Source organism: Lissotriton helveticus, chromosome 6 (genome assembly GCF_964261635.1).
Source record: "Lissotriton helveticus chromosome 6, aLisHel1.1, whole genome shotgun sequence".
Taxonomy (NCBI): domain Eukaryota; kingdom Metazoa; phylum Chordata; class Amphibia; order Caudata; family Salamandridae; genus Lissotriton; species Lissotriton helveticus.
In genome coordinates, this window is record NC_136067.1 from 103,931,326 (window position 1) to 103,955,401 (window position 24,076).

Genomic DNA, 24,076 nt, shown 5'->3' on the forward strand with positions numbered 1-24,076 from the left:
AAACCCTATTCAGGACAGAGAAGACAGCCCGGAGATTGAGTGAGGTGGATCTGTGTGGCATGAACCTGGCCTGACTAGGGGAGAGTATTTGGTCAGGCAACAATGATAGTCTGTTGGCCATTGCTTTGGCAAGGATTTTATTATTGAGGTTTAGTAAGGAAAGGGGTCTATCAGACGAGCAGTGCGCAGGCCCTTTACCTGGTTTAAGCAATAAGGAAATTGCAGCTTAACGCATTGTGGGAGGAAGAACTCCTTTATTCAGGGCTTTGGAATAGGTGTTCAGCAAGTGTGGTATCAGCACATGTTTATACACCTTGTAAAAGGCCCTGGGGAGGCCATCTAGACCAGGAACCTTCATACCATCTAGGGAGTCAATTGCTTGGACAATTTCTTCAGCAGTAAGGGGCTCTCTTAAGAATTGGGACTGACCCGTACTGAACCACACCATGGCCACATCTTCAAGGTGAGCCTTGCGAGCCACTGATTCTAAAGATAATCGAGTAGCATACAAAGATTTATAATATGAAACAATTTAACGGATGATATCTTCATTTGCGGTTAGGTGGGAGCTGTCGTCAAGGCTAAGGTTTGTAATCTGTCCGGTTCCCCATGGGGGGCGCAAAAGGCGAGCTAATGTTTGTCTGGGGCATTTTTTTTTTTTGAAAATCTGTTTATTAGCATAGTATGGGAAGCAGTTACATACATTTTCAAGTCCAGTATATCAAAGTAAAAACATGCATATGTCTGCTTAAATCAAATATTTTGTATTGCCATTTCGATTTTACATTTTGCGGCGATCAGAACTGTCGCAATTAAACAAACCCCGGTCATTTCAATCCCTCCCACCACCCTCGAACAACCCACCCGACACTCTCTTTGCAGTTATCTAATTAAGTGAATTGAATGAACATTTATCTGGGTCACCCATAGTATTATAACATGTAGCCTCTTCTATCAGTACACTTAGACGGTACAAGGCAACAAGCCAGTAATTGGGTGCTCCCCTACCCATAATCATGCATCTCAGCCGGTAGCAGTGTATGAGATTCTGGCTCAGGACATGTTCATTCCATATTCGGTGCGTCACTGTTATCCCCTTCCTCCCCATCGTCTCCCGTTTCAAACTCCCCCAAAGTGACAAACCAGTCCAGTGAGATCGGCTTTTTCCGTAGGCCTCTGTATTCTTCGCGCTGCAGTGCTTCTCCCTCAGCCCTACCCCAGCGCACTACCTCTGCCTTCCATAATTCAGGGTTGGGTGGCTTAGGTGACTTCCACCTCATCGTGATGGCTCGCTTTGCTAATAATAGGGCCAGGTCCGCAAAGCGCGATGCCACTGTCCTGCTGCGCTGGGAGGGCCCCAGCCCCAATAACGTGCCTTCTAGCGTAAGAGATCGGGACAGAGCCCCTGCGCTTTCAAGCGATGCATGGACCGTGGTCCAGTAGTATCCCAACTTTGGGCATTGCCATTGTCTGGGGCATTTGCCCTCGCTCTACCTACGGCATGTTTACCAAGCAAAGTGGCCTCTCTATCTTCCAGTTCGTAAAAATATTTCATAAGGACCGAGCGTTTGTGTAGTGGGGAGGGGAGGGGGGTCATTTCCCTGTCGATGATTGCCAATGTGGTTTTCTCCCGTGCTAAACTGTTGCGAAGATCTCGCAGCACTCCAGTGCATTTCGAGATGCAGACCCTGCAGACATATGCCATGAAGGTGTCCCATAGGGTGGCATTTTGGCTGACAGATCCCGCATTAATGTCAAAATATTCTACGGAGGCGCCGCGGAGTTCGGAATGAAAAACCACATCTAGCAGGGCCCTTGTGGGGAAGGACCATCGTCGCTCCCAGCCTCCACCATAAGGGAAGGTGAGCTGCAGCCTGATTGGTGCATGGTCTGAAAGCGTATGTGGCAGCAACTGTACATCCTGAAGCCATGGGCTAGAAGCACCTGAAAGGAACCAATAGTCCAGATGTGTCCATACTGAATGCGAGGCTTAGTAAAAAGTGTAGCCCGGGGTGCTAAGGTTATGCAGGGGCCAGACATCTTTGAGAATGTGCGTGTGGATGGTATCCTGAAAGACATAGGGAGTGTGCTTTGCACCCTGTGCATGTACTTGAAGAGTCCAGGGGGTGGTTAAGCAGTAAATTCAGGTCGCCACCAATTAAAATAGCATCTGAATCGAATCTGTCTAAGAGGGTGGAGATGTTCTGGAAAAAGGAAGTATCATCCACGTTTGGGGTATATATATTAACAAAGCAAAGCATTAACAAACCGTCCTGTCCTGGACACGAGCGGTCGCTCCCCTTGCCTCCTCCTCTGCTGAGAGCTGGTATTGTAGCGCCTGTCTCCACTTTTGGCAATATTATCGTAGAGCTTGACTGCAGACCTGGGATTGTAGCGCCTGACTCTGCTTTAGGAATTACTATCGTAGCGCTTGACTGCAGATTACTCACTCATAACGCAGCGCTTGACTGCACAGCCCTTAGTCATATTGTAGCGCTTGACTTGAAATTGCTATTTAGCATCGCTAGCGCGCACTTCTTAGCTGTGTATGGTAACGTGTTTTGCATATTATCAAGCGCCCACGCTTCCACTGCTGCTGCGTTTGTTGTTGTTGCTGCCATTTTGTTTTGTAACCCCTGGCCCTTCCTCCACCTCGCTCCCGCCTCCCAGCTGACCCTCCCACGCTCCGCCCCCTCCACTATCCTTTTAAGACAGATGTCCCAACGCGCAGCGTCCACGCGCTACGGCCGCGCCGAAGGTGCGCCAAAGGTAAGCCCGTCTACGCCCGTCCGCGCCTGGACCGCACCCAGCGCCAGACCCCCTGGTCCCCGCAAAACCCATCCCGCCCGCATAACATACGACGCCGCCACCCTCCTAACACTGAACCCCGGCCGACTCCCTTACTGCGCCCAGGCCACTCCGGGACACACCCATGGACCCTTCACCTGCCACTCCTGCAAGTACAACTCCTTCGAGACCCACACCAAACTCACTAACACCAAACAGAGATCCAACACCAACCACCTCAAATGCATCCTTCTCAACACCCGCTCGGTTCACAAACACGCCATCGACCTTTGGAACCTACTCGACACCATTTCCCCGGACGTCGCCTTCCTAACAGAAACCTGGATGAATGCCTCATCTGCTCCAGACATCGCCATAGCCATCCTGGACGGCTACAAGATCATCCGTAAAGACCGCACCAAGCAAACAGGAGGAGGCATCGCCATCGTCCATAAGAACACCATCCACGTCTCAACCAGCTCAGAAGACATCCTCGCTAGCGCCGAACACCTCCACTTCCAGATCCACATCGACCCCAAGACCACTCTCAGAGGCACCCTCCTCTACAGACCCCCAGGACCCCGCACTCAATTCAGCGAAGACATCACTGACTTCATCACCCCACACGCCCTCCCTTCAGAAGAATACATTCTTCTGGGAGACCTCAATTTCCATCTGGAAAAAAGCAATGACAGGAACACTACCACCCTCCTGGACAATCTCGCCAATCTCGGACTCAAACAACTTGTCAACACCCCCACCCACTATGCAGGACACACACTTGACCCTATCTTCACCTCCAGCAAGCACATCTCCTTCACTCACTCCACAACCCTCCACTGGACGGACCACAGTTGCATCCACTTCATTTACAATAAGACCACGATCCACAACCACCCTCAACCAACTCTGCGAAGAAATTGGAACAAAATCACAATCGACCAAATCTCCACATCACTTCTTCAAAAAAACCCCGCCTATTCAACGAACCCGAACCAAGCCGCCATCAACCTCACACAATGGTTAACCCAAACCGCCGACAAACTAGCACCCCTGAAGAAACATCAAATCAAGCAAGGAAGCAAGAACGCCCCATGGTTTAATGATGACCTTAAGAAATCCAAGAAACTCTGCCGCTCCCTTGAAAAAACTTGGAAAAAAGACCCAAACAATATCACCCATGCCGCCTTCAAAAACGCCACCCGCAAACACCACCAACTAATCCGGACAGCCAAGAAATCAGCCCTCAAAGACCGACTAGACAACAACGCCCACAACAGCAAGTAACTTTTCAACATCATCAAAGAATTCACCAACCCCACCGCCAGCTCCAACGACATCAACCCCTCTCAAGTCCTCTGCGACTCCCTCGCCTCTTTCTTCCATGACAAAATCGCCGACATTCATAACAGCTTTGACAACCTACCCATAAATCAGTCTACCCCTCTCACTTCCGAACCTGTACCCCCCTGAATAACCTACTCAACTGGAACCCAATCACCACAGAAGACACCATCCGCCTAATGAACTCCATCCACTCCGGATCCCCCACAGACCCTTGCCCCCATCACATCTTCAACAAAGCAGACTCCATCATCGCACCCCATCTCCGAGACGTCATCAACTGCTCCCTCAAATCCGGCACTTTCCCAGAAAAATGGAAACACGCCGAACTCAGCGCCCTTCTGAAGAAACCCACTGCTGACCCCACCGAACTCAAAAATTACCGCCCCATCTCGCTCCTCCCTTTCCCTGCCAAAGTCATTGAGAAAGCCGTCAACAATCAGCTCGCCGCCTTCCTCGAAACCAACAAATCACTCGACTCCTCACAATCTGGCTTCCGAGCCAAACACAGCACCGAGACCGCCCTCATCGCAGCAACAGACGACATCCGAACACTACTGGACAACGGAGAAACAGTCACCCTCATCCTCCTCGACCTCTCTGCAGCCTTCGATACAGTCTGTCATAGCACCTTAATACAACGCCTCCGCAACATCGGAATACAAGGAAAAGCATTAGACTGGATCATCTCGTTCCTCACTGGAAGAACTCAGAGAGTCCGGCTCCCCCCTTTCAAAGCAGAGGCCACCGAAGTCATATGCGGCGTACCACAAGGATCTTCTCTCAGCCCCACCCTCTTTAATGTCTACATGAGCCCCCTCGCAACCATCGCACGTCAGCATAACCTCAACATCATCTCCTACGCGGATGACACTCAACTGATCCTCTCACTCACCAAAGACCCAAACACCGCCAAAACCAACCTGCATGAAGGGATGAAAGAAGTAGCCGAGTGGATGAAGCACAGCCGTCTGAAACTGAACTCGGACAAAACGGAAGTCCTCATCTTAGGTGCATCCCCTTCCGCCTGGGACGACTCCTGGTGGCCAACGGCCCTAGGAAAAGCTCCCATACCGATGGACCACGCACGGAACCTGGGCATCATCCTGGATTCCTCTCTCTCGATGACCAGACAAGTCAACGCCGTCTCATCATCATGCTTCAACATCCTACGCATGCTCAAAAAAACATTTCACTGGATCCCCACCGAAACAAGAAAAAAACGGTCACCCACGCACTGGTTTCAAGCCGTCTGGACTACGGAAACACCCTTTACGCCGGCACCACCGCAATACTGCTGAAAAAACTCCAACGCATCCAAAACGCCTCAGCCAGACTCATACTAGACATCCCCCGCACAGACCACATCTCCGGTCACCTGAAAGACCTTCACTGGCTCCCCGTCAACAAAAGGATAACGTTCCGTCTCCTCACCCACGCACACAAAGCCCTCTACGAACTTGGACCTGACTGCCTCAACACGCGCATTTCCTTCTACACTCCCACCCGCCAACTGCGTTCATCCAACCAAGCCCTCGCCGCTGCTCCGCGCATCCACAAAGCCACCATGGGGGGAAGATCCTTCTCCTACTTAGCGGCCAAAACCTGGAATTCCCTTCCCATCCACCTCCGCCTTACCCAAAACCACCTAGCCTTCAGAAAACAGCTTAAAACCTGGATATTTGATAGGTGAACCTCCCCCCCTTCCTCAAGCGCCTTGAGACCCACTGGGTATGTAGTGCGCTATATAAATTCTAACTTGACTTGACTTGAAGAGGAGTTTCCTCCCCAGCGTTGTCCCATCACCAGTAGATTGCAGCCCTGATCATCTGCTATAGTAGTGTGGTGTATGAAGGGAAAGCGCTTGTGTATAAGGATAAAGTGATACCTGAAATATGAACTAATGTTAGCAAAATATCTATGTGTACAAAAAAAAGGGAGGAATTTGCTATATTCGATCTGCACATCAGAATTTGTCTCCTTGTTATCCAAGAACAATATTTACGAACATACACCATTTTTTGAGTGCAACTATGGTATGAAAATGCTTATCTTCCTCAAGCATTAACCATGGACAATCCGCCCACCAAAGGTGTTATAGAATGTCACATCCATATACAAAAAAGGGAATCACATCAGTGCACATCATCAATAGTTTCTTTTATCCATGTGCAATTCGCACGCCAAGATACGATTTCTTAATCCAAAGGAATCACGTAGTGTAGACACAAATCAATTTTTATTTCTTTTTAAAACCAGGTTCTTCACAGCCGACGCGCGTTTCGCCCCATATGGGCTTTCTCAAGTTCGAAAAACAATTTGTACCGCACTCTGTCTACCAACGCTATTCTCGTGGTCACGCGTACTTATCGGTCAGAGACACGCTTGCGGCTTGATGCTGGAACTTATCATGGCTCCATAATTTCAACACAGAAGGACGACTGTTCACCTCTACTAGTGTGAAATAATACTTTGAACTTTATTGCATAGATCACTTGTGAAGGAATTGTGAATGAGAATAGCGTTGGTAGACAGAGTGCGGTACAAATGGTTTTTCGGCCTTGAGAAAGCCCATATGGGGCGAAACGCGCGTCGGCTGTGAAAAATATCTATGTGGACCCCATGATGCAGCAAATGGGGAGGACGTCCGAGGGGGGAGGTGAGTTATCTGCAAAAATGCAATCTTTATGCCCTGGCAGTTAAGATATGATAAAAAACAATTTTCCCTTTCGTGGGTTGTTTAGTCTGCGGACGTTCCAAGTGAGGAGAGTCAGGTCCACTGAATGTCTAGTGTATCCCATTAAGAAAATACAGTATTGAGTCAGCCATGTCCAGATTTACCAACCTGTCCATATGTAACTTCGCCTTGTACACTGTAGGAAGGGAAAAGAGAAGAAAAAACAGAGAGTAAATACAATCACAACAGAACTCCAATAAACACGCCCCCCCCCCAACCAGGTGAATCCCCTCAAGCCCAAACCCAGTAACAAAGATCTCAACATAGCTAAATCCGGATTCATCCGTGGGGGGCAAGTAACGCCTCTGACCTCAGTGCCCATTCTGCAGGGTCTTGAATAACAATACAAAGAACATGAGGGCACGTATAAGGAGTGATGGAGGAAGGAATTCACGTAGGGGTATGAGACTCAGCTTGACAGAGAAACAGGTAATATTCATTTTTAATGTTTGTTGAGTGAATAATTCACTGTTGTTGTGATCATCTCTAAATTAACCAGACAGGGCCATCTTGTGGCAGACTGTCACAGGGCCTGGTGCTGACAATTAAGTGGCGGTGCCGAGCAATGGAAACCAACAGTTCATATTAAGCACTGGATTATTATAAAAACGCATGAGCATGTCCTGCCCCTCAGATCCCGCTCACATTTACCCCTGGAGCAAACAGAGGGCTAACTAAAATGTTACAAAAGAATCTCTGCAATTTTACCCAAATTGAACTCTACTCTGACAATTGCATGCAAATTATTTTTCACCTATGGGAGGGTTGGTATAGTGGAGGTCAGGTTACGTCGTACGACGCCTGCATTAAGACTTGATTTTTTGCTTACAACCAGTGCTGGAAGGGAGGGGAGACCAGCCATATTCCCAATTTAGCAGCTATTACACAAACAGATTGGAAATCCATCTAACCCCAGTAAAATTTGCTGAATTGAATTGGGGGATTTTTATTTTCTCCTTCAGCTTAGGTCCAAAACAAAGGGTATTTTAAAGAGCCATCAGCACTCTTTTAATTGGAGTGGGACCCTATCTGGGAGATATCTGCAGCCTAACATCTAGATGCTAATGCAATGGGGAAACAAAGGCAAACAGCTTGTGATCATGTCACACAAGTACTTAAGCGAAACTTAAATACTTAAGAGATTTGAACTGCAGGCTATTGCCTTTTTGCAACCCTTATATGTAAGAGATATGCATGCCCCGTAAGAATGTATGAGATGTATGTAAGAGTATTTACACGAATAACAATTTAAATAGGACTTGCACATTTTTTTATTTAATACTTTTATAGCACTACTCATCAGTACACTTTACATCACAGGCACACATCATACATTGTAAATTGACAATAAATCATACAACTGTGTAGTGTAAACCAACGTACAGGATGTTAACCAATGTACAGGATGTTATATAAGAGAAAGAATTTTAAGGTGTAGGGGACACACGTCGTTTTTACTGATAGGGATTATATGCTAAGATTGTATGGCCAGGAGAAACACAAACTACTTTATTAGTCAAAACTGTGGCAAAACAAAACACAGATCTCTCCAGAAAATGCTTAAACTACCAGAGTTAGCTTACCGTAATAATTCCCTGAGATTTACTGGGCAGACAAAGCTCCACGCCCAGGTGATTTAACCCCACAAGATATTTTAAAATGCACTCTTTGCAACCAATTAGACCAGAACGGATTTACTGTCATTTTTTAGGTTTCGCCTGGCGTCCGCTGCGCAGCAGCGTTCGCGCAGGCGAAATCTGTTGATCTACACTATGTGGCAATGTCCCGCCTTAGTCTACCATTGGCTAGCTCCATAAATGGAGGCTAGCCATTGGCAGACATTGTTGTCCGTCATTCTTTCCCCCCGTCAGGACGCGAATCGGGGGCGTTCCCGTGCGTTTTTAAGTCCCGCCCCCTTTTTTCGTCACCCGCCCCTTTTTTCGTCACGGCATTTTGTTTTTGTATTCATTACGAGTATGAGAGGTAAGACCTTTTTATTATTTATTTTTAGTAACTGTGTTTTCTGTTTCTCAGCCTTGCTCTGCCAGCGCTGCTTCCTGTCAGGCTCTGACATGGCCCCTTCTGTACGGGCTCTCCGCCCCCTCTTCCTTTTCAAACACACTAAGCCTCCTTTATGCAGTACCATTCGAAAGCTTTGCGTTCTTTCTGTAGACTTGTATTTACTGTGCCCTGTCGACAGTCTTGTTGTTTTGTGCATACCAAGGCACGAGTAGTTCTGCAGAACAGTGTTAGAGTGCTCGAAGTGGTCATGTGTTAGGTATCGGTTGCCGGTCAGAAGCAGAGAGCGGAGCCATGTGCCTGGCAGTGGAAAATATTGGTGAGAGGCCGGTCAGGAGGCGCAGCACAACAAAGGCCGGTCCGCCGTCTGCAGGCGTCCCCGTATGGCGAGGCACAGACCGGCCCTTTGTTTGGCCTCACGCTTCCTGCTGGGCTCCGAGAAAGCCCTGACATTGAAGGATGGGCCTCCCCCGCCTTTTGTGGGAAGCGCTCCACGTCGCCGGCCCCCTCTCTCCTACGTCTCTCCGTGTCGTGCGCGGGTTGTTTCTGCCAGGCTGGCCACCGTGCGTCACGCGGGTCTCTGGGGCGCGAGGGCCGGTGTTTGTAGTCAGTTTTTTAGGAGGATTGGGGCGACTTCGAGGCGCACACAGATTTCCCCTTCCTAACGTAGTGCGTTTTTTTCAGTTTTTTTGGGACGTGCAGTTTGAAGGGACTCTAATGGCCAAGTCGAGGGCGGAGAAAACGGCACCGCTGAGCAAACTCTTCTTGGCGGGGGCAATGTTTTCCCTGTCACCGCAGAGCGCCAGTCTCTGTTTTTTGTTGTTGTTTTTTTTAAACAGATTTTTATTGCGGAATTAGAGACAAGACTTCAAAACAGGTCAACCAATGCACTTACGAGATCATCAAGCATACAGTTGACAGGTATAGCGTACACAGCCATTCAGCCCACAACCCGGGGGTCGGGTGGCGTGTCAGGTCATACATATTTTAAGATGCCACAGTGCTCACCCATCACGGGTGGTCGGTTACCAGTATTATCCAGTTTCCGCTTTTAACTCCCCTAACTTCCAACCCCCCTTGCAACACCTACCACAAAAAAACAACTTACAGAGTCAGTATCAGTGTGTAGTCCCTATTGCTGTATGAACCTATCACACCTGCTAGGAGCGGATCACTTGGAAACAAGTTATTCACGCCTCCCGGGTCCCGCCCAAAACCACCGGGGCCCTTGCACTGCTGTCTCCCAGTAGGTCTATCGCCCCGCCCTCTCTAATTGCATCAGTGTGCTAGACTACCCCTATACGACCTTCCCTCCCCCTCTCCTCCCTCCCCAACTACTGCTGATGCGGGTGTACATATGATGTAGTAGAATCGGATAACGCCACTAATCGGGGGTAACTACTGCTCAGTCGTGCCTCATGGAGTCCTGGTCAGTTATTGCTCCTCACCGTCTCCCTCACCCTCCAGTATGCAATCACGCAGAGCCTGAACTATCATTTCCCACTCCCTCGCCATTTCCAAACTTTTGTCATTATCAGTCTTGGCAGCCTGCCGCATCCTAAGAGTACTTTCACAGCCGGCCCATTTCAACAGCTCATACATCCACCTTTTCACTGAAGGGCCTTCCCTAGACTTCCAGTGCCAGGTAATCTCCCTCTGAGCCAGCATAAGTCCCAGATCGATAAATTTGCTTGTGATTTTCGTCCTCTTTGTGTGAGGGAACCACAGCAGCAAACATGCCGCCATGTCAAAGTCTACCTCCCTGTCTGTTACCATGTTCAGGAGATCCCCTACCTCAGGCCAGTACGACCCTAGTTTTGGGCATCCCCACAGCAAATGATCCAGATCCACTTCAGGCGCCAAGCACCTCGAGCACACAGAGTCTTGGGCCCCGAAGTATCGCATAATCCTCTCCGGTGTCAGGTAAGCTCTATGTATGATGAAGAAGTGTACCTGCTGGAATCGGGCATTCCTCGTACCCTTCCATGTACGCCCCAGAATATGACCCCAGACCGTGTCCATTATGGGCTTGCCTATACTATCCTCCCATCTCGCCTTCAGCGCCACCAGCGGTTCTAATCCTTCGCATTGCATTCTAACGTGGAGACAGGTCACCGCCTTGGTAGTGCCCGCAGCCATAAACACGTACTGGCACGCCATGGTCGTCTCTGGTTCAGCTAGTCCACCCTTCCAGTGCTTTTGTATCGCTGCAACCACCGCTGCATGCAGCAGAAAATTCCCATCCGGTAACCCAAACTGTTCCTGCAACGCCCGGAAGGGGGCCAGCGTCCCCTCAAGGTATAAGTCGCCCACCATTTGCAATCCCAGGTCCTCCCAGTCAGATAACGGGGACCAGTCGCCCCCATGCGGCAGCGCAGTCAGCATCCCTAGCGGGATCTCTGGTGCATATGAGCGGGTGCTGTTCGCCCGCTTCAAACTCCTAGTCCAGCATAGCCTGAGTGTCCTTTCCTCCATCGTAAGGTCCCTCACATCCAGTTTCTGTTGCATGATTATGTAGGATAAGACATGCCGCTGAATACCGAGACCCCGATCGACATCTGGTCCCCTGAATTCCCTGGCCACATGCAGCGTCAATATCTGCAATTGAGCCGCCAGATAATACAATTCGAAATCTGGGACTGCCATTCCCCCCTCGAGCTTGGGCCTAGTCAGGGTCCTCAATGCCACCCTGCGACGTCCATGACCCCACAGGAAGCCAGTCACCAACATCCGTATGTCTGTGAACACGCTCTGCGGGATCCACACCGGTAAAGTCCTGAAATAATAAAGTAGCCTCGGAAGTGCTATCATCTTCAATAGCGCCACTCGGCCCAGCACAGACAAGGGGAGGGACGCCCAAAAGGTCATGCAACCTCTCAGCGCACGCACGCATCGCCCCACATTACCTTCCAATAGGTTCGCAGTCTCATGATATATCCGAACGCCCAGGTATGTAAAGCTGGAAGGTTCCCAAACCACGTCCACCCCCAGGGGGGGGCATAATGTGCCCTCCTTTAACGGGAAAACACAGGTCTTAGTCCAGTTCACCTTAAGGCCCGACATCCTACCAAATCTGGACAGCATTCCCACAGCTCCCTCCAGAGCTCGGTCGGGATCGGCCAGGTACAGTAACAGGTCGTCCGCATACAGTGATATGAAATGCGACTTCGCTCCCTGCGTCACCCCCTGAAAGTCTGCGCCCAATCTCGCCGCTGCTGCTAAAGGTTCCATGGACAGTGCGAACAGCAAAGGAGAGAGCGAGCATCCCTGTCTCGTCCCCCTACGCACAGGGTAAGCCAAAGATACTATCGGTCCCAGTCGCACCCTCGCCATTGCGGAGGAGTACAGAACCCTTGTCCAACTCCTAAAACCCTCACCAATGCCGAATTTCGCCAACACCACATCCAGGTACTGCCACTCAAGGCTATCAAAGGCCTTCTCGATGTCGACTGACAGCACCACCGGATCATGTGGCGAGGCCCTGGCATTATCCAGTATCTGGATCAGGCGGCGGATATTCATGGATGTGTTCCTGGTAGGGATAAACCCTGCTTGATCCCTATGAACTAATCTAGTCATAAACGGTAATAGCCTGGTGGCCAGTATACGGCTTAAGATCTTATAATCCACCGTCAGCATGGATAGAGGCCGATAGGACGTCACGTCCAATGCGTCCCTGCCCGGTTTCAGTAATGGAACCACCAGTGCCTCCCTCATCGTTTCGGGCAAATATCCCTTCTGTCTCGATTCCGAATACACTATCAATAGCCTGGGTGCTAATATGTCGATATATTTCACGTAAAATTCAATAGGCAGTCCATCCACCCCCGGCGTCTTGTTTCTGGCCATCTGTTTAATGGCCAGTTTGATCTCCGACAGCGTTATGGGTCCCCCTATTTCCTCCGCAAGTACCGGTAAAGGGACAGATTCCAAATAGCTATCTATCTCGTCAGCCTCCACCTCCAGCTGACATTCATAGAGAGCCGTGTAGTATGTCTTGAAGCGCTCCAATACCGCTGACTGCGAGTAAACTATGTCACCTGTATCTGTTCTTATGCTCATTATCGGGCACCCTCTAGGGTCTGGGTTGGCAAGCCTGGCAAGGAGCGTACCCACCTTATCTCTTTGTGCATGCACCTTGACAGTGTATAGCTTATAATCATAGCCCCGCAGCCGCTCAGTTTCCCTCGCCACAATCTCCTTAGCCTCAAGCAACCGCTCCTGCAATTCCAGTCATTCAGGTCTACGCTGCTCTAATCCCCTTAGCACATCCTCAGCCTTCACCAGATCATTCAGAAGTGACTTTCTCACAGTCGAGAACCTGCCCATGCACACGCCTCTCACCACCACTTTCATCGCATCCCATTCCACCGATCTCGTGGCCGCCGAGCCCTCATTTTCCCTAAAATAGTGTTCAGCGCCCTGTTGGACCGCCTCGCCAAACACCGGATCTTCCAGTGTGCAGGGCTGCAACCTCCAAGTGGGGATCACTGACCTCACCTGCTGCCACTGCACTGAGGCCAATAAAGGATTATGGTCCGAAATTGTCCTAGTTAAATATTCCGTGTGACTAACCAGGACAGCCAGGGGACCACTACAGAGGATCGAATCTATCCTAACATGTAATGCGTGTAGTGCTGAGAAAAACGAATAGTCTCTCGTTTCAGGATGCTGTTCCCTCCACACATCCATTAATCCCCATCTCTCCTGCCATTCTTTCCTCTGAGTGGCTAACCTGCGCACCGTCGATGCGGCTAATGGTGGATGCGATCTATCAAGGTCCACATTAAGGATCGAATTAAAATCCCCTCCCAGAATTATGGGGCCCGCCAAGAAATGAGCCAGCGAGCCCGAAAGTTTATCAAAAAACAGGGCCTGATCAGCACTTGGGGCGTACACACTACAAAGTGTCACTTCTCTACCGTACAGCCTCCCTTCTATCGCCACATATCTACCCTCCGGATCTATATGCTGGGTCATGACCTGAAACTGTACCCCGCTCTCACCCATATCAATACCCCTCTGGCAAACGCTGAGTACGTGGTTCCAAACACCTGCCCACGCCACCTCCTCTGCAATGCAGTGCATTCTGGTGCGGTCAAATGAGTCTCTTGTAACAGTGCAATCTGAACGCCACGTCTCACCAAGTGGGCATGCACCCTGTGACGCCTAACCAGCGTTCGAAGTCCACGGACATTCCATGAAATGCATTTCAGATTAGGTAACGTCCCCATAGTAGTCATCCCCACTCAGATTCAGCACCAATCCACCACCCCCCGCATCGCAGTAGTTGCATCCCCCAACCCAAACTCCCCAAAAAACTCCCCAACCCCCTCCTCTCCCCAGGACAGGACGTACTAACCCAGCTTCAGCCCCGTTCCAAACTTGTAACACAACACACATTACACTACTCCGCGGTGACTACCGCAGAAGGCCTTAAGGGCCACTAGGGGGTGTATCAGCACCGACCCAAAGCCAGCCGAGCTCCCACCCCACGCCCACAATCCCATCTCAGCCCCATACCTGAGTATTCGTGCAGCATTCAGATAATCCGCCCTATACAAAAGGCAGAGACGGGTACAGTCCAAATACATCATTCATTAAACAGTTCATCCGAGGTCTGTGGGGTGACCGTTGGGCCCTTCACACTCTCCGCTTCCGACTCATCTCCTCCCGTTTTCGTTCCTTCTTCGTCAGAGTCCGACCCCTCAGACGTCCTCTCTTGCTGCGATCCCGTGATGATTGCCGTGGCTGCTAGCGCGCCCTTCCTGTCCGCAGCCATTTGGGCCTCCTGCAACGCTTTTTTAAGTTTATTCCGTTTACGTATGCGTTGAGATTTCCTAATCCGGAGAGGTGGTTGCGTGTCCCTACTGCTTTTGCCAGCGCGGTCCGTCCCAGCACGATAAAGTTCAAGCCACGACCAGGCCTCATCCGGGGTCTGAAAGAATTGTGTCTTCCCATCCAGGACCACTCTCAACTTAGCCGGGAAAAGCAGGGAGTACTGAATCCCCTCGTCCCTTAATTCTTTCTTCACGGACAGGAAGGACGCCCTATTTCTCTGGACTTCCTGAGTATAATCCGGAAAGACCGTCACCTTGCAGTTGTCCACTTGAAACGGGCCTTGCGATCGCGCTCGCTGTATCAGGAGATCCCGGTCCTTATAGTGCAATAGTTTAATCACCATCGGTCTAGGCGGTCGGCCCAACTGAGGCGGCCGAGCCGGGACCCTGTGTGCCCGTTCAAGGGAGAAGAAAGGAGAGAGGCCCTCCGGTGCCACAACCGTTTTAAACCAGCCCTCCATGTAGGCCACAGCGTCATCTCCCTCAATTTTTTCCGGAAGGCCCACGACCCTCACGTTGTTCCTCCGATTGCGGCTTTCGGCATCCTCCGCACGTCTCTCCAGGGTCGTCAACCGGCTCTGTATATCGCTCAGTTTATGTTCCACAGTGACCACCGCCGGTTTCAGTTCCTGCAATAGTTGTTCGTTGTTCTTCACCTTGTCAGAGAGCTTTGCATGATCCGCCTTTAGGAGCCCCAGCCCTGTAGCGACCTGCGCAATGTCTCGGTGTAGCGAGTCTTTTGTCGCAGTTATCGCTTCCAATATGCTGTCCAGCCTCCGATTCAGCCGTTGTTCCTGCGTCGTCGCCTCCAAGGGGGCCGGGGCCCCGCCGTCTTGGGCCATGGAAATCACGTCAGTCTGGCCTCGTTCCACATCGGGCACGCCACCATTAGCAGCCATCTCAATGTCCTCCAGCACCTCCTCGGGGTCACCCCAACGAGCGACCCCGTTCACCCGCCGTGGATAAACCGGTCACCAGCGTCACTCAGCGGGGCCCAGCCTCTGTCGGCGCCAGAGCCAAACCTCCGTGTCCGAGGATCGTCCGTAGGGTTCTGCTCCCTCATGCGCCTCCAGCACACCCGAACACAGGGCGCTTCCCACAGCACCGGAGCGCGACAGCTCCACTTCAATAGCCAAGGAACATACAGGGCAGATGTGTGTGCACCAGCAGAAGGGCTCAATGATGGAGGCGACAGTCCGCCCCAGGCACGGATTCTGCCCACACTATGACGCTGGGCTCCGTAGTAGCGCTCTGCACCATCCCCTCGTTGGCAGCCCACTAGCGCCCTAAGGAGCACCACCCGACCTCAACCAGGGCCATCGCCAGCATCATGCACCGAGCCGTCTCTGCCCCTCCATATCTTCGGCCGCCGCCATTGTTCTATGGTGATGTGTGGCAAGCAAGCGCCGCAAATCAGGGCCGCGCCTTCCACAGGGCGACGAGGGGCCACCGCAGTACCCCCAAGGCAGCGCTCCGTCGCAGGCGCCGCAGCCCCCAACAGGCCCACCAGCTCGCGGGTAAACAGCGCCGTACCCTGTCACCAGTGCATGAAGGCGGGGGGATGGGCGCCGCGTCCGTCAGCCTCCCGGACGGCCAGAGCTGCACTCCTGTCCCGCGCAGCGCCGGGATACGCCTGCGGAGGGTCCCCGCTCCACTCGTCGCGGTCAGCGAAGCGCGGCACTCCAGCTCCGTCCAGCTCCTCTCTCTGAGCGAGCTTCGGCTCCTCAGCGTCTCGGCGCCGCCATCTTTCTATTGTGAGCGCTCAGCTCCGCCGAGGTTCGGGAGCCGCCGACCGTGCAGCGCCCAGGCACCAGCGTCCTCCGCTGAGCACCCACGGTCCCACTACGCCCTGGGCGGAAAAAGACGCTACTCAGGGGTGCTCAATCCGGTCAATATCAGGATTAATGGTGGGATCCGGCATGAAGCCGATCGCTCACACCGCTTCCTCGGTCGGCATCCAAGCCACGCCCCAGAGCGCCAGTCTCTGATGACACAGAACCACACCGACCCAGCCCCCCCTCACTCAGGGGGCGTAAACTTGAGCTTAATAAGGGTCTTACAGAAAGAAAAGGCCCTGTTCGTTGGACTTTTTTTTGTTATTTGTGCAGAGCCCACAGCTAAACTAAATGGGAGGGGGCTAGGGGGCTGGAAACAGTTGCGACTAACGTTTGTTTTATGAAGGCAAATAGGTTGTAGAATTTGGGCGCACACGTTTATAAGCCATGCCGGAAATTAACTTTACTCTTGATCTACTGGCGACGTGCACATTTTCTTTCGGCCAAGTGAGCTGTAGTATGTCTATCAGAGACACATTGGGGGAAATCCAGATGGTTAGAGTGACTGATAATTATGCATTTATTCGAAAATGCAAGGCTTGGGTATTCAAGGGCGGCATGAAAAGCACAATGCAAATACCATATCAGTGCGACGCATCATAGGCACTAGGTGTCCAAAAGTAGTAACCCCTCCTCCATATCAGTTCCAGTAAAAACGAGAATTAATTGGATCCGTTTTATATGTCCAGTATTAGTTAGTATTTCTGGTATATTCAATATCCCCTTTCCTCTCCGGACAAACATTTTGTATATATTGGTAGTTCGGCCCCAGGCAGATCTAGTGTTAAAAAACGTCCTTTATGCTTCCTATACGGAAAGCACTGTAAAAATGCTCTAAGTCCAGTGAAGTGTTTTTTTTTCCAACACTGCACCACTTCAGCATTCGCAAAAGATTAAGCTATTGACATTGTAAATGACAATGCCATTTATTTATCTGTTTTCAAAACCAACACATAAATAAACAATTTGTCATTTACAATGACAATAGCTCTAACTTTGTCAAAGGCGAAACCGTTGCATTGTAAATGCTTGTTTCTCCTTGGTGCCAATTTCTTTGTGACAAGAGGTTTTTATTTTTAAATAAATGTATAAGTTGTCTGTCAGACTGCTTGTTATGTCACCGCTACCTTTTTTCATACTTGCCCACATTTTAGAGCAGGTAAGTGGGAGATTTTTAAAAAATATTCTGGAGAATGTATTTTCCTTAGTGACTTACATTGAAGTATAGTCAATCTGCCTGAATCGGGTTTATTGGTATGTATGGTGGTGATAGACAATCAGCATTTAATTTTTTGGCAGTTTAATGACATATCGCAAACAAAAACAGAGTTCTACACTCTATCTTTGTTTACGCTATGTAACACAGGCACACAAAAAAAATTCAAATCCTTTCACATCCTCTAATCTCCCCTCCAAGAATGAAGAATTAAGGGCCAGATGTAGGTAATTTTTATTTACCGACCTCTTAAATACCGAGTCACACCGACTCGGTATTTAAGAGGTCGGAAAATAAAAATACCGAGATGTAGGTAATTGCAGATGTGCAATTACCGAATCGGAAACAGTCGGTAATTTCCGATGTGGTAAATACCGACCAGTTAATGCCCATGCATTCCTATGGGCTTTGAAGCCCATAGGATTGATTGGGCATATACCGGTCGGTATTTACCACATCGGAAAATACCGACTGTCACAAGGGTGCAGGGGGTGTCACTTTGACACCCTCTGGCACCCCCAAAAGAGGCTCGGGTGCCATGTGGCAGGCATACCTGCCCTAAGGGCAGGTCTGCCTGTCATATGGCATAGGTGTGCATGCACACATGTGCATGCACACCAGAAACGGTATTTTACCATCAAGTAGTATTTGATGGTAAAATACCGATGTGGTACTGCTTGTGGGACTCAGAAGAGTCCCACCTACATACCAATTGTCCGGAATCAGTAATGATACCGACTCGGTATTTTACATACTCGGTAAATTTACCTACCGGTAAATTTACCGAGTCTGTAAATTACAGGGACCTACATGTCAAATTGCTTTTACCGGGTGGTAACGGCCGAATTCGGCCGTTACCACCCGGTAAAAGCCTACCTACATCTGGCCCAAAGTGTTGACCTTTGATGTCAGAGGTAATTCTTGGAACGGGAGATTGGAGCTTGCATGACAGGCCGTCAGGGGTCAAAACAATATGGTGACACTGAGAAAAAAAATGCAACTATAATAAGGAACTTGCGTGCACCAGTATGAGTGGATACCTCTGGGCTACATTAATAGGTCAAAGCAACTCTGCTTTTTGCAGACTTTTTTTTTTTTACAATGATGCTGCAGGGGGGTTTCTTGAACGTCGGATGCGTCACTGAAGCTTCTACAACTGCTAGTGGTGGTTCTGCACTGTATACAGAAACCACATATGAAGCTGATGTCAGACATCACCAGGTGATTTGGCATTCCACCTGCCATATAATTTAGTGCTTCGCTGCCACATAATTCCAGTGGCCCTTCAAATTATATAGAGACCATTAATTAAACAAGCATATTAATCAGTGCGCAGGAAATATTACAAAACATGTGAGCTACAAGGTATAGGAGTGAGAAGTCATTCATAACTCTGGCCATTACATGTTAAGAGTGTCTGGCCTGGAGAAACAAAGGGGCAGATTTGCTGCGTTTTCACAAAGAGCAGTAACTAGCGTTGCTGTGTTGCATGAAATGGAGACAGTACAATAGCACCATACCTCTGAGATCTGGCTTTGCTGTTCTATCCCTAGCAGTGGAACACATTAGGCTACCTTGCATCAGTTCACACACCGTTGCACTACAGCGCAAGTGTGTGCTTGTGAAGCATATGTTTTCTATTGGAAGGGTCTACCTTCCAGTGAAAATACTATGCTTTGACGCAGTAAAATACTTTTCACACTAGAGATTGCCATTAAAATCCATGAGTGATTGATTGCATTGAACCCTCATGTACACCGCCTTGATGCAAAGTAGTGTTTACCGCTAGTTTACTTTATGGCTACTTTCCAATGCAAATTAATATTTGCATTGGAAAGTAAAACACAAGGCAACTGTTCAGATGCTCCGTCCATCACCACCCCCTTTTGTACCGCTTTGTTCGCCATAAGTTGGCAGGGTATGCTCAGACGTGAGTGCCTTGCTCACTTTGTCACTGGATTCAAGCAAGCCTGGCTGAAGACGGCTGAAATGCCAGAAACCGGTCCTAGGAAGCTTGTTTCCGTTCCAGGGAAGGCATGGCTTGGCAGTTCGGGCTGGACTGTTCCCATGAGGCACAGGGTCAGACTGATTTGCATATGGCCATGTCTGAACTGGGGTGGCAGAGTGGGCTAAAGAACGGTGATTGATTAAACCCAGATCTTTTGACTGGGTGTGAGTGTTTGATTGGTTCAGATGCTCCGTCCATCACCACCCCCTTTTGTACCGCATAACTCTTTGCACTGAATTTGTATCACGTTTGTGACATAGTTTACAGCCAATAAAAGACCTCTCATTTGTTGTCTGTAATTCTTCATCTGTGTCTGTGGATGAAGCTGTCACTGTAGTCATTCTTCTATGTCTATGACAGCTGTCAGAAAGTTCTACTTGTATTTATTTATTTATTTATGCGATTTTATATAGCGCAAACTTTACCCGAAGGTGTCAGAGCGCTTTACATAAGAACCAGTTGAAAAACATAAGGATTTAGGATTACATGCGTTACATAAAGGATACAAACAGAAAAAAATTGCAAATGTACAAGATGTAAAGTCACACAAGATACAAATACAAATGGATATACTCTAAGAGTCACATATGAATGGTAGATAGTACAAAGGTCTACTGCATATACTAGTGATTAGAGTTATCTCTATATACATAGGGAAGGGATACACATGGATATACTCTAAGAGTCACATAGGAATGGTAGAGAGCACAAAGGTCTACTGCATAAACCAGTGATTAAAGTTATCTCTATATACATAATTTTATTTATTTATTTATTTATTTTATTTATGCATTTTTATATAGCGCGGACTTTACCCGAAGGTGTCAGAGCGCTTCACAAAAGGAACAGAAATGAAACATAATGAGAAACATTACAAAAGAGCAGATTACAAAAGCATACATTCCGTTACATAAGGTAATAGTGACATTTGTGAGCAAACAAAATACATGAGGTAGTAAAAATTGTGAGCAACCAAAAATACATGAGGTAGTAAAGGTAATAGTGACAATTGTGAGCAAACAAAATACATGAGGTAGTAAAAATTGTGAGCAGCCAAAAATACATGAGGTAGTAAAAAGTGCACAGGAGGAAAAAGTGACAAGTGTGCAGTTATAAGAGAAAACAAAGAATCATTTGAGGTATAATACTGCAAAAGGTGCTAGACACATAAGGAAGGGATAAACATGGATATACTCTAAGAGTCACATAGGAATGGTAGAGAGCACAGCGGACTACTGCATATACTAGTGATTACAGTTTAGACTAGAGTTTATACTAGAGATTAGATTGTATTTTTAGTGGAGGGTTGCTGCAAATTGGAGTCCTACTTCTATTTCTATGCCCTGTCCCGGATTTTTTTTTGAGAATCTGGTCACCCTAACCTTCGGGTAAAGCTCGCGCCATTTAAAAACGCATAAATAAATGCAGGAATCAGGAGGCTGGAGCCTAGCCTTAAAATCGTCAGTCTCCGACCCTGGCTATCTCTTTCGTAACCCCCACCCCACATGACTCCACCATATTAGTTGCCCACCTGGGCCCCCAATTTATGAGCTTCCAGGGTAAAGTGTTTCCAATTCCAGTACTTAGCACACTATGACTTCTGATTCCGTCGAATGTGCAAAAATGAAATCAGAAGTCTATAAAGGCAGCGGTCTGCCGGCGAAAAGCAGGCGCCACCTGCAGCTGACACACCAGACCGCGATAAACGAAAGGTTCTCCTTCCATAAATTAGGCCACCCATGCACCCGCGGTGCGGCACTTCCGCATGTGACGTCAATGCCCCTCGCCGGCTCCTGACGTCAGGCCGCTGCGCCGCCGCTCATGGTGTACGTCCCCGCAGTCCCAGAGCCAGACCCTGGAGTTGGAGAGCTGTGGCGGAGCCATGTCTCGACCGCTGACTCTGGCCGAGCTGCACTGCCGCAACCTGCGGGCCAAGGCCAACCTACCGCGGGTAAAGAGCGCTCGCGTGCCCCGGGGGGCAGTACGGTGTAGCAGTGGAGGAGGATGTATCTCATTTTCAAAAGTTAAAATGTCAGCTTGTGTCTGCAGTAATGTAAACTGTTGGTGATTTTTGTGTGGGTTGCTTTATTTTTTATGTCATGCGATGTGCTGTATAGCGTTTTCGGCGTGTAGTTTTGTAACAACTGGCAGATGTTAATCATACTTGTTGGTGAACAGGTGCTTTGATTGCGCTAAATAAAATATAATAATTAAAAGTTGGCCTGTTTCTCTGGGGTAGGAAAGAGGACTTTTGTCACCTGAAGAAAGGCATGTCTTCTCACTCGGAGAAGGAATTGGGACCTATGTCATCAGCCTCGTGTGATTATGTGAAGGAACAGATTCGTGGCATCTGAAGATGGGAGGAGAGACTTGTATCACTTACGGGAAGGGGATGTCATTTGTTGGAAGTGATGTTTGTTGTCTCTATGATGAGAGATAGGGATGACAACTGTTATTTAAGTCGGGTCTGTAGGCCTGCGTGGTATAGGCACATTATTTTGTAAACAACAATATATCTAGATCGAACCAAACCAGGGTTTTAAGGCGGTGTGTGCAGGTGCCTTTTTTATTTACTGGAACGATGCTCGGATATATGGCAATTAACTCACTCGGAGCAGTTTGAAGTACTGTAAGCGTTTAAAAAGGAACAATAAAGACAGGAACTTTGAAATATGGTCATTTGGAATGGTCGGGCGATCCTCTGTCCGTTACAGGCTATGAATACTGTTATTTTGCTCCCCTGTGTTACAAATCTTGTATTTAGCATTTCATTTTTACTATTTTAAGGTGTTTGTATAACATAAAACAGCGCCCTGATCAGTAATTGGTAATACAGGTTGAATGTCAGCCCAGCACTGGAACACTTGGTTACTGCAATTCTGTTTGTTTTGGCTGAATCTTGTGTGACCAGTATTTTGTATCGTCTATTCTCTGTGTTGTCTTTTGTCCATCAGGTGGTTTCAATCAAAACACTTACATGAGCTGCTTTATTTAGTGTGTATATGTGTGTATATATATATGTATATGTGTATATATATATATATATACATGCACGACAACCATTCCCGGCTGTTCCCAGTCTCTGATTACGGCGAGTCTGTGTGGGTGCCGGCCACCCTATTTATGAAAACGACTTTTTCCTCCCAATTTCGAAGAAAATTTCACAGACTGCTCACGATGCTTCAATGATTTTATTAACACGAAGTCAGCAGCTCCCTACCATGGAGCTGCTGACTTCGTGTTAATAAAATCATTGAAGCATCGTGAGCAGTCTGTGAAATTTTCTTCGAAATTGGGAGGAAAAAGTCATTTTCATATATATATATCCCGGTATTTTACCTTTAAATTAGGTTGAATAATTTGCAAAATGTTTGGAAAACAGACCACACAAAGCAGTATTGATAGTTTGTCCTCTATGTCAGTTATCACGTGGTACTGAATAGAGAAAAAAATGCACTTTCACTGTGGGGCTAAGTATATTTAAATGTGGCCATTCCCAACACTGACTGCCTGTGAGCAAGGGCGGATGCCCGAAACGCGTCAGATTGTTTGGTTCAGCTCGTGAATAAACTTGTGCCTACTATAAAGCTGTTTGGAACTGCGTGATTTTCCTGGTCGCTACGGTTGGAGCCTGGGAGGTTGCACTGGTTTGAATTAATTTTCGGAAGGTGATTGCTTCCGAGGCGGTTCCACTCCCCTGAAGTTGGCTGTCGTGCGCAATCACCTCATTGAAAGCTTTCCTGGAAGGAATTTCGTCGACAACAGCCCCTGTGCCTACGGAGGTTAACGGCTCACACACGCTGACTTTACGACGTGTTTGTTGCAACGGAGGCGCGGCTGCGCCCAACGCCTGACTACATAGTTTCTGGCGGTGAGCACTCTGTAACTGTTCGGCACGGTGGGGAGGAGCATTTGGCACCTGTACATAACCCTGGGAGCGGTATCTTCGTGCTCGGGTTATTTTGTACAAACAACGTATTATCTGAGCAATTTGAACCAAACGCTATGTCTGAGGAGACTCTGCGTGGAAGAGAGGCGGCGGCGGCCGCTGCATACTCCAATTTGCCCAAAATAACATCGGATGCAGGTGGGGCGAGCAACAAAGCTGATCAAGCTGATAGCTCCAACACTGTGGAAAGCCAGATACGTGCAGCACTCAAGAAGTTGGAGAAGTGCATGTATTCAGAGATGTCCAAGTGGTGGGAGCACAAATCGTTAACCATGTATCTGGAAGCGAATCGTGTACCGAGGGGGCTGCACATTTTGCTGGCTCCCAGCTATGACAGACCC

At 48.7% G+C, this 24,076-nt stretch overlaps 1 protein-coding gene across 3 annotated transcripts in view; it reads left to right on the plus strand.

The window, feature by feature from the left end:
• The window catches only part of LOC144762289 (uncharacterized), a 383,652-nt gene that overhangs the window by 42,548 nt on the left and 317,028 nt on the right, over positions 1–24,076 (plus strand). For 2 of the 3 annotated variants that reach the window (XR_013596075.1, XM_078647429.1), the window contains exon 1: positions 21,560–21,737. The exons of the other annotated variant lie outside the window; for it this stretch is intronic. Coding sequence is in view for 1 of the 2 variants with exons in the window: in XM_078647429.1 (XP_078503555.1) it covers positions 21,669–21,737 (69 nt within the window). In the remaining variant the exon portion in view is untranslated. Of the gene's footprint in view, positions 1–21,559; positions 21,738–24,076 lie in introns of those variants that run through there. 3 annotated transcript variants of the gene reach the window in all.